The sequence below is a fragment of the Phodopus roborovskii genome, unplaced genomic scaffold, assembly GCF_943737965.1.
Source record: "Phodopus roborovskii unplaced genomic scaffold, PHOROB, whole genome shotgun sequence".
NCBI classification, from domain to species: domain Eukaryota; kingdom Metazoa; phylum Chordata; class Mammalia; order Rodentia; family Cricetidae; genus Phodopus; species Phodopus roborovskii.
Window position 1 is genome coordinate 10,108,226 of NW_026126547.1, and position 14,880 is coordinate 10,123,105.

At 39.3% G+C, this 14,880-nt stretch overlaps 2 protein-coding genes across 2 annotated transcripts in view; one reads left to right on the forward strand and one right to left on the reverse strand.

Annotated features, from left to right (window-relative positions):
* Nucleotides 1-2,208, forward strand: part of Ppp3r1 (protein phosphatase 3 regulatory subunit B, alpha) — a 41,029-nt gene extending 38,821 nt beyond the window's left edge. Inside the window, exon 6 of the mRNA XM_051200647.1 lies at nucleotides 115-2,208. Coding sequence (XP_051056604.1) covers nucleotides 115-162 — 48 coding nt within the window. The 3' untranslated portion in view covers nucleotides 163-2,208. The remainder of the gene's footprint in view (nucleotides 1-114) is intronic.
* A 3,858-nt stretch (nucleotides 2,209-6,066) lies between these two features.
* On the reverse strand, nucleotides 6,067-14,852 carry Pno1 (partner of NOB1 homolog). The gene is made up of 7 exons (XM_051200574.1): nucleotides 14,615-14,852; nucleotides 14,346-14,495; nucleotides 12,415-12,498; nucleotides 12,186-12,246; nucleotides 11,884-12,001; nucleotides 7,253-7,323; nucleotides 6,067-6,767 (listed from the first exon to the last, which is right to left on the reverse strand). The coding sequence occupies exons 1-7, from the start codon at nucleotides 14,816-14,818 to the stop codon at nucleotides 6,700-6,702; spliced, it is 756 nt and encodes a 251-aa protein (XP_051056531.1). The 5' UTR covers nucleotides 14,819-14,852; the 3' UTR covers nucleotides 6,067-6,699.
* Between the last annotated feature and the right edge of the window lie 28 nt (nucleotides 14,853-14,880).

The following is a 14,880-nucleotide window of genomic DNA, read 5'->3' on the forward strand; positions in this document are numbered from 1 at the left end:
AAGCTTCCTCTTTCTAGATGACTCAAATCCGAGTTGACAAAAAAAAAAAAAAAAAAAAAAAACCAGGACAGATAGATAATTTCCTTATTAAAAACTTGTTTTTGTCTGTTGCAGGTTGTAGGTGGCCTAGATATCCACAAAAAGATGGTGGTAGATGTGTGACTCTCTGAAGAATACCACCCAACACTTTTGCTTTCTTCTCCATCTCTGAAGATCTGCTCAAGACGTCCAGCAATGCTCTCTGTGTATTTAAATGGAAGTATTTTTCTCTGTGAAGCCACATTTTCCAACATGAGCCTCATGAAGCCAACTAAGTGTTATTGAACTCCTACTCTCTCAATAACTCCGTGTAGCACTTTAAGGTTTGAAGGACAGCAACAGGAAAAGAGCATATCAGTATGGTGGAGAAAGGGAAGGGGTTGGCTTTTTAATTTATTTTTCTTCATCTTTTATAACAAGAAAGTATCTATATATACATATGTAAATATTTATATATAGATATATGTAGCTTTCTATATATTTAGTAGGTTGGCTTTAATTTAATATACTTGATTCAGAAACAAAATGTTAGAGTACAAAAAGTGCCAAGCAGAACATAAAACATCCTTACTTTTATTTCACACAGTTTTATATGTAGATAGAAGATTGTACAATTTGCGCCAGGTATTAGGCCAGCTATTTCCTTTCTCTGTGCTTTCTCCTTTGAGAGATTGATAAAGCATTTGTTAATGCCCTATTATTTACCTGAATTACATTTTTGTAACAAGTCTGTAACTTTATTTATATCTCTGAATATATTCCAGGGACTGTGTCTTATTGCTGAGCGGCGTTTAATCCATATCGTTGGAGGTCTAGTTCAGTGCTGTTGCCAAGAGTGGGTTCTTGTGTCCATAGAAGAACTGCATATGCTATGGCTGCTTCAGGCTGATACTTTATAGTCACTGTTATTTTTATTAAGTGTCCCTGAGTAAATGTAATTAGCAATTGTGATTTTATAACAGGAGTTTTCTGAGGCAGTCATGACTTTTTAAATAAATTATTTAGTGAAGAAAACCCAAAGTAGTCATGTAATGACTTAGAATATCCTTGATTCATTACACACAATTAAGTACTTTGTTATGACTGTGTGTGAACCATGGATTTCCCTTCTGCATTTCAAAAGACGTATCAGGTAATCTAAAAAACTATAATGAGCACATATTTATGTAAAATCCTGTTTGTGATTAAAAAAAAAATGGGAAAATCTTGCTAATCTATATGCATAGGAGAGCAATTTTGTTTATATTTATACTTTTCAAGTTTCTTTGCCAGAAGGCAAGATAGCACATGATGGATTCTTGTTGTTTTGCCCACGTGGTTAGTGATAAGGATAATGACTTAATAAATTTGTGTGACATAAAAGTATGTCATGTTCTACTATTTGACATTATCCCTTCCCTTTTCTGCGAAGGTACTATTGGCTGGAAGTAAAACATTCTGGTTAGTTTTATATGATAGTCTCCCCTATGTAGTTTTTCTATTAAAATTGGTTTTGTAATCACGAATGGTAAAGGGTGGGTTGAATCAGGGTAAAAGAATATTAAATTGAGCACACCTGCCTGCCACCGCTGTTCCTTCAACTGAGTGCTGCACACCATGGGCTCTGTCTGTGAGAGAAAAATCCCGGTGCTTGGTGTCTTTGCATGACATGGAGTTTTGCATGTAGATCAATTTAAAATGTACCTCTTGTTTACATAATTTGCATAATTTTAAAAGATGATGTTGCCAAACTTTGGAAATGTTAATATTCAAAATGAAAATCTCCACTACATGTAAGTACTTTTCTTCCTCTGGGTCAGTACGTGGCTTACAATCCCAGCCAGTGGCTTGATCTGTTCCAGTGTCAACTGCCATGTGCTCTGCTTCAAGAGGGAACTAGTCTTTTGTGAATTTTTTTGTACATAATTATTTGTTACAAATATTTTAGCAAATGCTTTCTATATCTCTTGCTTGTGCATATCTTGGCTGGCGTTGTGGGAAAAAAATAGTGCGAACTATTTCCTTACTGGGGAATGGGGGTTTTCTTTTTTTAGTTTGTGTGAGGGAGGTGGGGAGGGCATGGTTTATGTTGAATGTTTTAAATTTTCTTCTGCATGATACACATCATGTTGTGAAATCTTTAGAGAACTTCATACTGTATGAGTAATAAAATAAAATATTGGAAACTTGCTTAGATGTATTCTGTCATCTTTGATGCACTACTGTAATTGATAGTCCTCTCCATGCTTTATTGTTTATAAACTTTGATAAATTGTTTCATTGTTTTGAATCAGAAGCTACAAGTGAAATACTTGGAAAAACAAAAAAGCTGATGTTAAAAGCACCGTGACTCCACTTACATTTTTGGCCACACAGTCCTCTGACCTGGGCCTACTACAGTGCCTTTGGAGTTTTGTTTGCTTTTGTCTCTGACTTTTATGCCAATCCTATACCCAGTAATGCCTTTAGCACTTGGTTCACCTGTGTGTGTGTGTGTGTGTGTGTGTGTGTTGGGTCAAAAGAGGCTTTTCTGACTCTCCTGCTATAAAATGGAAGTACTCTTGGTTCTCTTTTACCCAGTCTTTCCTTTATTCAGTAGCCTCCTCTTCCGAGTATATTTTGTCTTCCTTGGTTATAGATTTAAAAAGTGCTTTTACACAATAGTGGTTTACTTGTGTAAAGACACTTTAGTTTTCAGAGTATCACCAGGGTTTCAGTGTTTGATAATTCAGGAAACAACCAGTATGTGACTCCTGGATAATACAGGTTGTAATTCATTTTTCTTGGTAAGTTTTCCCTCAACCAGGCTGGGCTTGACTTTTTGTAATCTTCCTGCCTCAGCTTCAGAGTACTGGGATCACAGACATGAATCACCACCTAGGTTACAATTTTATAAGTGACTGTTTTTGAGATTTGTTTTCTCTGTAGTTCTGGCTGCCCCGGAAGTTGTTTTGTAGACCAGGCTGGCCTAGAACTTAAGAGATTCCCTTGCCTCTGCCTCCCGTGTTGGGATGGATTAAAAGCCTGCACCACCATGCCTGACCTATTTTTGAAACTACTGCAGAATTCTTGTGTGTTCAGCACTGTAACAAGGTTGAGATATTCATGGCAGGTAAATGATGTTGCTTGCCCAAATGAGTTGTGGGATGTTGGGTATATTTATACCCAGAACATACATACTATGTAATCACAGGTTTCAAGATCATGTGCATTGAATTGTGGGCTCCTGTAGAGGATCCAAAGAGAAAGCACCTAAGAAAATGACTATTCAGAATGAAATGGAAACTTTAAAAAAAAAAAAAAAAGAGAGAGAAAATACTTACTCATTTGGGAAAAAAGTGATTAATAATCAAACCTTAACACAACAGCAATGAAACCTCATTAAAATATAAAGGACTTGAATAGACAGAGGAGAGACACAGGTGGCCATGAAGCACAGGAAAATGATGCCCAATATCACTGTCATTAAGGAAATGCAAGTCACAGAGAGATCCACTTTATAAGCATTAGGCTGTTGCTATTGTACTTCCTTGCCCACCCAAAGGAAAAAAAAATAGTATCAGTATTGGCCACCTCATTTGCTACTAGTGAGCACACAGGGACTCAGTTCATGGCAGCATTACAACAGCTAAAGACTAAAAGCAGTCCAAGTATTATGGAGATGGATGGGTAAACAACATATAAACACTATCCAAAGGAGGGGGAAATATCCCAACACCCATCTCTAACATGGATAAGTTGATGGGATAATAAAATTCCTAGAGACAAATGCAAAATGGTTTGTGCCAAGGACAACAGGAAAAAAAATTGAATTAGTGTTAAAAATTTGTACAGGGGTTCAGAAGACAGAATGTGGCTTCACATTAAATAGCTACTAAGTTGTAATCTAGTTAACATGGAAAGCTGTATTTCCAAAAAGAGGTTTTTTTTTTTTTTTTTAATTTTATGTGCATTGGTGTTTTGCTATGGTCTCCTGAAACTGGAGTTATAAAACAAGCATGAGCTGCCATGTGGGTACTAGGAATTGAACCTGGGTCCTCTGGAAGAGCAGTCAGTGCTTATAACGGCTGAGCCATCTATCTATCTAGCCCTCAAAAAGAACTTTTTAATGTGTACAATGTTTTAGAATGAATGATGTAGACAAGATGGTAAAAAAGGTTTTCTTTCTGGATAGTTCTCAGGGTGTACAAAGAAAATGGTGTTCAAGTTCATGTCTTGAGGTATTCATAAGTCTTCAAACTCCCCACTCTAGATTCACGTTGATTAGAACTCTGAATCCTGTGACCTTTCCCTTTCCTATCAGCTAACCAATCCTAATGGCTTGAGTTCTTTAAAAGTTCCTGGAGATTGTGGTTACTTTAGTCCAATACAGTGCTTACACAAGACAAGTACTTTGTGAGTGACAGGTCCTTTGCATTTCAGAGTGGCTATAATGTATCAGAAGTGTGTTGCTCCACTCATAATTCCGCTCTTGGACTAGCCCCACATGCTCAACAATCATTAACTTTCACCTTTAGACTAGTGCTAGCCAGGCACAGGCCCAAATCTTGTGGAATGTGTAAGAATCCCCAAGTTGTACCATAGAAACCTAGTTTACTAAGAAAATTCACTTCTCTTTTAACCCAATGTGTTAGTAACTAAAATAGAGTTAGAGTATCAAAAAGACCAGTTGGCCTTACAGTTAACAGGTGAGTCCAATGGCAGGGCAGTGCCACAGACACACTGAGGTTTCAGGTGGGCTGTAGTACACCCACACCGGAAATGTTAAGAGAGAAATTTGGTCCAGGTTGTTAAGATTTAACTACCAGCAAAATGCTCCCCTCTCACCCCCTCTCTTTGTTTTATTCATATCCTAAGAGTTACTCTCTAGTATTGTCGCCCTTTTGAATGCAGAGTAGTACTTGGAAGTAGGAAAACAAACACTTTAACATAGAATCTCAAACTTTCTCAGGTAAAAATTATGTTCTTAAATCTGCTTCCATTTCTTCAAATTAAACCCCAAACACTGTTATCCCTTAGTCATGGGTCACTTAAGACACTTAAAAAGGCATTAGAACCATAGACATCATTTCCCAGAAAGGCATGTGGTAGCTGTCATTACAATTTTTAATTCCCTCATTGGGCACAGTGAGAGTGGATCTGTACCTCCTAAGTGCTCTATGCATTCCAGAATAAAGAATTCACAATAAATTCCTCCTTTTAATGAGGTTTGATAATGAACACTCTCCTCTGGTGGAACACTCCAGAGAGCACGCCCAAGGTACAAAGCAGCTAGGAAAGCACTTCCCACTGATAAGAGGGAACCCAAGCTTAACAAAAATACTACTAAGCAGGGCATGATGGCACACTTGTAACCATGGTATGTTGAGGCAGTAGACTCCTAAGTTTGAGGCAAGCAGGACTAGACGGTGAGTTACAGGTCAGCTTGGACTAGCTACATATCCTGTCTCAAAAATCAAGAGGAGCTAGAGAGATGGCTCGATGGTTAAATGTACTTGCTGCTCTTCCAGAGGATTGGAGTTTCATTCCCATGCCTAGCACCCACATCAGGCTTACAACCATCTGTAAGTATAGCTAAGGGGAACGCTTATTCACACGACAGGATCATGTTTGCTCAAGCACATGCACCTGCACACAAAGTTCACATAAATAAAACTAAAATTTATTCTGGGTGTGGTGGTGTACACCTTGAATTGCAGCACTCAGGAGGCAGAAGCAGGGAGATTTCTTTGGGTTCAAGGCTAGCCAGGGCTATAAAGTGACCCTTCAAACACCCACACCATCTTTACTAGAGCCTGCTCAGTGGTGAACTTTCAGTCTTGGTCCCAGAAAACATGGTGACTCAACCTTATCTGTTTATTCCAGTTTAAGGGATCAGATTCCCTATTCTGAGGATATCAGGCGCATATATAATGCACATGTCTAGATATAGCAAATTTTAAAAAGTTAAAAATTTGAAGCTACTACTTTGTTTAGGTATTGCATGAATTTCCTGATACTCCAATCATCACAATATTTTGGTAAAGGCCTTTGAGAAACAAAAGAGACTGTAGTATCTAAATCTCATATTTAATGAAATAGGTTCTAAACAATATAAGAAATAAGCAAATTCATATACACAGACACGAGTTACAAGAATATACTGTTTGGAAAACATAATTTTCTTGGGAAAGCTGTTTTACTTTCATTACTTATTTGAAAAGTAATTCATTAGCCTTGTGATGCAGGGCTTTCATTTCATAAAATACACTGAGTGGAAGATGAACACATAAGGTTCAATAGTGCAGACTACTGTTATGACCCAACCCTGAAGCAGTCACAGTGCCCTGTACCAAGAACTGTGATTCACAGGTCTTCAGAGATTTTAATTAAAAAAATGCTCACAAGTTTAGTTACAAATCTGTCTTAAGAAGTTGCCTCTAAATGGCAAGATTTTAAACTGTGAGTCTGTCCCATGTGATTTAAAGTGAAAAAGCAATTTACACGCAATGTGTTAAGTATTAACAGTATTTCATTTTCATATTTAAATTATTCTAGAAGCAGTAGAGTACAAGTCCTATTAAACCATCCCCTTCTGTTCCTGCTTGGGCTGAGACCTAAAAAAACAAAAAATCCTGAGCTGTAGTCGGCTGGGAAATCTTCCCATGGTTTTATGAAAACATCTTAAAGGTTGGAGGGGAATCAGAACCGGTCTGCTGATCTGCTGGCCACAGCTCGGATATTGCCATAAACCTTTGATGGAGGATTTCCTGTTTAAGAAAAAAAGCAGCTTACATATACAAATATATTCAAACATGAAGAACTACATAGAAAACAAATACTTTGCATTCCTAAGAGAAATCAGAGTTGTGAAAACAGTATTTCACAAAGAAGCCAGCCAGCCCTGAACACCAGTGAAACCCACCCCCCCTCAGTCCTCTGAGAAAGATGCAATGACTCTAGAACTAGATCCAATTAAATCAAGTTGACTGCATGTGTTCAACAGTCCCCATTCTATAGAACCTAAAATGTTCTCTTATTTTGGAATGGTTTGTCTGTGTACTCCTTAGGGAAAGCAACAGAGATTTTATGGTATTACCCAATAAACCCTTTCTCTTCTCTAACAAATGGAATCTAAGTAAAATATTACTGTTTTTCCCTTTGCCAACTCTTCAACTTCTGTTGGGTATCGTTAACAATATGAAAGCAGCTTTGTAAATGTGCCCTGAATCCCTCTGACATAAACTGCTATTACCTAGGATGAGGTTGCAGATGGCAGTCCTTGCCATCTTGATGTTCTGGAAAGAGCCGAGAATGTGAACTTTCCTGAAAGAGATAAATGAGTAAGGTTAGCCATGAAAGGCATGTTTATGCCAAAACCAGGGAACTAAAACTCTGGGAATGACAACAGATCTATATTAGAAACTGAGGGACCTGGGTGATGGCCTACAACTTTCTAAATCTTATAAAATCATTTCGAAAATGAGTGACTTGTGGTATAGGAATTACATATATATCCCCCACCCCACCTCAAAAAAAAAAATTACCAAAAAGACAAATAATTAAGAACAAATTTTAGCCGGGTTGTAGTGGTGCACGCCTTTAATCCCAGCACTCTAGAGGCAGAGGCAGGTGGATCTCTGTGAGTTCGAGGCCTATAAGAGCCAGTTCCAGGACAGCTTCCAAAGCCACAGAAGATAACCTGTCTCAAAAAACTGGAAGGAAAAAAACAACAACAAATTTTAAATTCCTTTCTTTTTCTTGGCAGTTTTGCAGTGTTACCCAGTCTGGTCTAAATACACAGTGATCCTCCTACTTGCCTCCTGAGGGCTGAGATTACAGGCATGTGCACCATTTCCACATTCCTGGTCACAGGCAGGGAGAGATGGTTCAGTATGTAAAGGTACTTGCCACCCAGCCTGACAACCTGATTTTGATCCCTGAGGCCCACTTGCCGGAAAGGAGAGGACTAACACCCACAGGTTGTCCTTTGCCCTACATTCAGGTGCTATGGCACATGACCCACACAAATGCAAACAAAACAATAAAGACTACTGCCCAATAGTTGCTCTCATCTAGTGAGTCCTCCATATTTACTCATGCAGTCCTTAAAGGACCATTCCCAGGTAGACATTATTCCTGCTGTTTACAAAGGAACAAACTTTCAAGTAACCGGGAAACTTAGGGCTGGAGCTCAGAAGCACAAACTCTGCCTAGCTTGAGGCCTTGGAATTCATCCTGAGCATTGAGGCTGGGAAAGACAGAGGACACCACATAGAAAGGACACAGAAATTACGAAAGCTTAGACCATTTAGCTGCTTGAAACATGCCCAGAACTGTAACACTTACTACATACATCTTCTTTCAATTTCAAATTACCAACCTATGAAAAACTTAATGCTTCTATATTTACATATATTAAATGAGACATTATTTTATATTTGGGGGATATAATGCTTCCCTGACTCCAAAAAACTTTCACATAAAAAGCCCAAGGCTAAATGTAGGATACTGACCTTTGAGTTGTTGGCTGGGGTGCTATATTCCCCCCAAACTATACAGGCTACTGACAGTGTTGTTGGTCAACTACCAGATTTGATTGTAATAGCCTATTACTGAAGACACAGAGAAATCGAGCTGGTATTACTTAGAAGCTTCCCTCTACTTGTTAGCCTTTATAGTGATAAAAGATGCTACACACACAGGCTGCCAAGGGAAGAGAGTCACAGATTTAACTCAGATGTGAAGCCTACTATCTTACAATAATAACCCAAGCTGGCAAGGTGGGCTCACTAATAAATTGGTGTCATCCATTTTATGGAGTAAGTAACCGCTTTCTGACTGGTTTTAAGGTTCACTCCACAGATAGAATTCAAACCTAGTACGGTAAATTTGAATAAGAACCTGCTGGAGGGTAGGGGGTCACACAGGAAGAACCTACTACTATAATTTTCCTAAGTAGCAACAAACCACCTTCTGGATACTTATCTATATATCGACAGCTCAATTCAGCACTCAGTCCTCCTCAGAGAGGCTTCTTTTTGCAGGGGACAGCAAAGACTCAAGAGTTGGTCGAGTGTAGAGAATGAGCCACTGCACAATGCTCAGCCCTAAATGAGGCATCTGCATCACTTGCCCTCCCCCACATGACTTTCAGAGCATCAAGGAAGAGGGGGCAGAAAGGATATAAAAGCTAGAGTCTGGGAAGGCCTGCTGCAAAGCAGTGTTTTCTGGATATGGCAGGGCAGTTGTACTCATGAACTCAAAACAGCTGTGGCTGCCTGCATAAAACCGGCACATGATCAAGCCAGTCAAAATTCCAGCACAAACGAGGCAGGTGCTACTATGTGTATGCTTAGATGCATGAAAGTGTCATTAAACATAAGCAATATTCTCTCCCCTTTGGTATTTTAAATACATCTAGACAGAAAACTGTCCTTAATTTTGTATCTTGCTCACATTATTCTCTGTATTGTCAAGTTATTAGCAACTTCATAAAAATACCAGGTATGCTCCTCTAGGTCTAGCCTGGTAAGTGTAGTCATCACCCCTCATAAAGGAAAGTTCTCTCTGCAATGGACAGAGACCACTACAGAAAACCACAACCTATGCATATGTAGAGCTGTGGAGCCCAGTTCCAATGGATGCATCTACAAACCTCCCACCCGCAAGGCTCACGGAACATTTGGAAAAGAAGGTAGTAAGGCTGCCAGAGCTAGAGGAGCAGAGGTTTGCTGTGAGACTGTGTCTACTAACATCAGAAACAACACTCATAAAGCCTCACCATGACTGCCCAATCACGAGCTGAACAAGAACAAAACCAACAGACATGCCAAAGTAGATGGGGAAGAGCCCAAGAGGCCTCAACACTATAAAAAGAACAAGCAACAGGGATACTGGGAACAGGAAAAATAATCTTCCCTAGGGAGGAGACAACAATTGGTATTCCAATACTAAATGGTCAGCTCTGAAAATACACATACAAGTAACATTAAGCAGACTGAGCAGTTTATATTTAGGAATGTATATGTATATACATATATGCAGGCAATAACAACTAATTAAAAATAAGGGCCATGAGTTTGAAAAAGAAGGGTATACAATAGAATTTGGTAGAAAAGGAGAAATGTAATTATATTACAATTTCAAAAATTTTCTAAGTGCAACAACAAAAAATTATTGTTACATCTTAAATTTAATTCAAAATTAAACAAAAGACATAAAAAGTACTTTTACAGCAGCATTGGTCATAATGGCTCCAAAATGAACAACTGTAATTAGAATGTTATTTGGCTATTTAAAAGACAAAAAAGGGGAGGCGAGGGGAAATACTGTTGTACCAACCAAGCAAAGAAGCTCAAAGCAATAATATACTAAATGAATACACACTGGGCATCCATTAGAGTTTCTGAAAATGGCAAAACCAGTGATAGGAAACAGAACAGTCGCTGACTGGGACTAGAGCGGGTGAAGGACTGATTTAAATGCTGCAAGAGAACTGTGATGATGGGCACTATGGGTGTGGCAGGGCTAACGGGCTGCCATGCTGAATAACCCATTGCACTGACAGGGGAATTTTACTGATGGAAACTGTGTCCAAAATACCCCCTTTTAAACAACATTTACAGAAATTTTTAAGACAGTTAAACTTGCAGTTTATAAAGTTAATTAGTAACTAGTTACAAGTTCATCAAGTTCATTAGCAAGTAAGTTATAGCTTTTGTTTTCTCAACTAACAAAAACTTTTAGGCAAGGTTCAGCCATTTTGAAATTTCCAGTAGGAAAAACAAAAAGCAAAAAACCACAAAACCCCCAGGTTTCAGACTCTTAAGGCTCAATCCACACAAAAGTTGAATATCTATATCTATATATCTATATCTATATCTATATCTATATCTATATCTAATCTATATCTATATCTATATCTATCTATCTATCTATCTATCTATCTATCTATATATAGAGAGAGGGGGGAGAGAGGGAGCTTTAAGTAGAGCCACCAATATAATACAATAGTTGCCCTTAAATATAAAGAATGCCTACATTAATGTAGTCTAAACAATGTTTAGAGCAAAATAGTATAAAATGAAATCCTTATCCTGTCAGCTGCTACTTGCTAAGTTCATAGTCATGCCCTGAGACATCTACCTGTTTAACACCAATATGGGAACAGAACAGCTCTGCCCTCAGAGAGGCACTCCTATTCATATCCAGCGCTCTAATCCCCCCCTTAAAACTTCTTTTATTGAGCTATACATTCTCCCCCACTCCCCTTCCCTCCTCCCTCTAATGCCCTTCTTAAGATGGATACTCCCAGCTCTGCATCCAGAACCTCATCCTCACCCTAAGCCTGCATCATCTTATTTATAGTCACATGGAACTGTCTGACGGCTTTTTTTTTTTTTACTCAATATGCAATATTCACCTTCCTATTATGAAAGGTATGTGTGTACTCCTACATGAAATACAGATATATATTCTAAAGGAAAGCCTCACACTGGCATAGCAAACACCCAGTATTTGTACTTCTCTTAATGATTTAATCGATTTGCTTGAGATAAAATGTAAAGCTTCCCTTGAATCATTTTAATAGTGAATCTAAATTTGTTTTTTTATTCTGAGGGGGAAAACAAACAAAAACTATCATTATTGAAATTCCCTTGACTAACTCATTATCCTTTCAAGGTTGGTGGCTATTCACCTAGAATCACATACCTACAAAGACCCAATGTGGGCTAAACACAACTATTAATGCGCAAAGTCCTAGGTTCAATCTCCCATACTGAAAAAAAGAAAAAAAATTACAAAAAGTATAACAGCTATGACTTTTTTGAAACTAATAAGATCAATTATAAATCATGAAAATTTTCAAGACAAGATACTTACACATCTGCTAAAACAATCCGTGTCCGAGTCACATTCTCTATGGTAAATTTGGTTTTTCCTCCTTTGCCAGCAATTCTTCCTATTGCCCTTGACAGGTGATCTCCTTTTAGGGGCTTAACTAAAGAAGAAAGACAACATCAGGTGGCTAGCTTGAGTTTTTCTACTAAACAACACTAAATACACATTTATGAAGTGTTAGTAATACAGCTCAATTGAAGCTATCAGAAAACCACAGTCACAACACAATGCAACCAGAAACAAAGGCCAACTGTTCACACAAGACTACCACATGCTTCTCTCACCGTCGGTTATTTCAAAAGACTCTAGGAAGAGGTCATCCAACCTGATAAGGGCAAGTGCATCCTATGAAACAAAAGTAAACACCATCAAGGCCTTTTCAGTAGACACCTGACAGAGACAGCATTTTTGCAACTAAAGTTCAGACACTACAATGACAAGACTCAAAGGTTTGGAAAATGATCCTATCTATTGGAATGTCCACACTATGTGTTTCGATGTGAGAACACTCACCTCCACCTGAAACCCGAGAACAAAGGCTTTCACAAAGTCGGCTGCTTTTGTCAGGGAACTGACATCCTTGGTGTCTTTGCAAGTCTGAAAAGAGGTAACAGGTATGGAGGGGATGAAAAAGAAAGTATTCTATTAAATTACTAGAAATTATATTCTAAACCACTGTCCCTCAATCTAGTAAGATCTAGTAAGTGGGATAAGTGTTCTCTTTAATTTGTACAAGAGAACCTTCCTCCTCCAAATCTGGGCAAACCTAGGCAAACCCCTCAAATGAGGAAACATTCTATGACTGGTCTAGGTTAGTGGCAACACCTCTAGCATACCTCAAGGGCTCACACCCATTCTGTCCTCTTCTCCATCAAGGAAGACTTCCCCAAAGAGCCCTGACCTAAAGTTCTGTCTTAAAGGACCACTTATACGCTGTTGCTTCCCAAATCAACAACTCCAGTTCTGACTATTTACATGCCTGGTAATGAGGAAATCAGGAACAGCCTTAAATAGGAATCCTGTCTCCAAGTCATTTCTTGAACTACAGAAATAGCTGTTACTCATGGAACACCCACCACTGTAAATAATATGCTTTACACATCTAGCTCTATGCTTCACCTTGACAACAACTGAATGTTTTGTAATATAAACACTTATACGTGAAGAAATTAAGGTACTAAAAACCCAAACACAGTCTAATTTCTAGAATATTCATTCTGGTCTCCCACACAAATTTGCAATCCATCTGAAAAGACCACATCTTTGATAAACTTAAAAGCACACAGGATTGTATTAACAGGATTTTAACATTTAACAACATAACACAGCAGTGTAGGGGGACATATGCCTTTAAGCCCAGACCTTGCAGACCTCTTTGAGTTCCAGGCCAGTCAGGGATACATATCAAAACATAGCCTCAAAAAAATGAGTGAATAAACAAACAAAAAGACAAGCAAACAACAGAACTCTTGACTCTGGGTCCCACTGTGTATGTGGCTTTTGGCAAGTCCCAAAAATTTTCTAACATGCCAGCCTACAATATCCTAAACGGTCCCTTCTAGCACTACAATTCAATTACTAGATTGATTGACTCTTGGCATACCTGGGAGCTTGGGGGGGGGGGGGAGGTGTTGTGAACTATATCATATCTTAACAACCTAATGACATCTACTTCAAGCTAATACACTATGCATCTGTATGCAGCATCATCAACACATACTGAGAATACCAGCTAATGATCCTGCAATAGACAAGGTAGCTAAGCACAACAGAAATGTATAAACTTCCGAAGAGATCGTGCTTGAGCTAGACTCTGAAAGCTGTCTGGAATGGAAGCAGAAAGAGAATGGAGAAAACAGTCTTCTTCAGAGAGCAAAACCAGCAAAAGTACCAGCAGGGAAAAACGGGGAGAAACAATCATGACTCGGTCTCCTACTCAAAAGGCAGGGCTCAGTCAAGCATCTGGCTTTTATCCTTTGAAATGCTGGGGATGATAGAATATCAAATAGAAGCACTGTGACCTGGGAAAATTAATTTTGCAAGAAGGTCTACTGAAGGAGTGATTTAATGAGAAAAAATACATTAAGAATGTGTATTTCCTCGAACAAGAGTATCATTAAAATTTACAGGATTAACACTGTAAGTGGGTACCTGCAGTTACCACTTATTAATGTACATCCATGTACCATTGTCCACCTCTCATCAATCAATTATAGACGCATTATAGAAGGCAGTCACAGGATAAACAATATGCTGGCGTGATCTCAGAGCCAATTTAGGAATGCAATCAATACCTACGCTGAATATAGATAGGTATATCTATATTAAAACCCTGAAGAAAGCCACTTACTAGAATAAGCTCTATGAAGGGAAATACATTCATTTGTTTTCAGTTCTGAAGGAGAAAACTCAGTAGGCTGCGAAATAGCTACCCTTCTGCTCACCCTGATTTCCACATTCCTTGACTTCAGGTTAAAGCGTATCTGAAGTCCCAAGTGTTCTACGATCGGAGTAAATATCTTCATCCAGTTTTCTTTTAACGGTGTGTATCTGTTAGAGGGGACCGGGATTTTCCTTGTTTCTTCTTTCCCAGTCTGCAACAAAGCACACACACATTCAGGGGGTGACTGGAGACTTGCCAGCCGAGACTTAAAACCAGGACGGATCCTTCACCTGGACGCCCGGCCCCACCCCGTCCCGCCTCGGTTCCCACCAGGAGCTGCTCGCCCGACAGCGGCGGGAAGACCGGCCTCTTCGCCGGCCGCGCCTCCTCCGTGTCCATGCGGCTGGCGTCTCCGTCCTGTCCCGGCGCTGACGGCTGCTCTGCCTGTCGCTTCTTCGCCCGCCGGCCGCCTCTGTGCGTGACAGGAGTGAAGCCGTCCTCCGTGCCGGTGTTTTGCGTCTCCATCTCGGCCATGTTCGAACCGGGAGAACCCAACCAGCTGAACACGTGCGCGGTCGTACTGCGCACGCGCAAGC

Excerpts from the sequence above, each read along its gene's own strand:
- Pno1 (XM_051200574.1), bottom strand. The coding sequence starts at position 14,818 with ATGGCCGAGATGGAGACGCAAAACACCGGCACGGAGGACGGCTTCACT. Across the intron at positions 12,499-14,345 it reads CAAGGAATGTGGAAATCAGG|ACTTGCAAAGACACCAAGGA; the intron begins GTGAGCAGAAGG and ends ACCTCTTTTCAG. Across the intron at positions 12,247-12,414 it reads TTCTCGGGTTTCAGGTGGAG|GATGCACTTGCCCTTATCAG; the intron begins GTGAGTGTTCTC and ends TTTGTTTCATAG.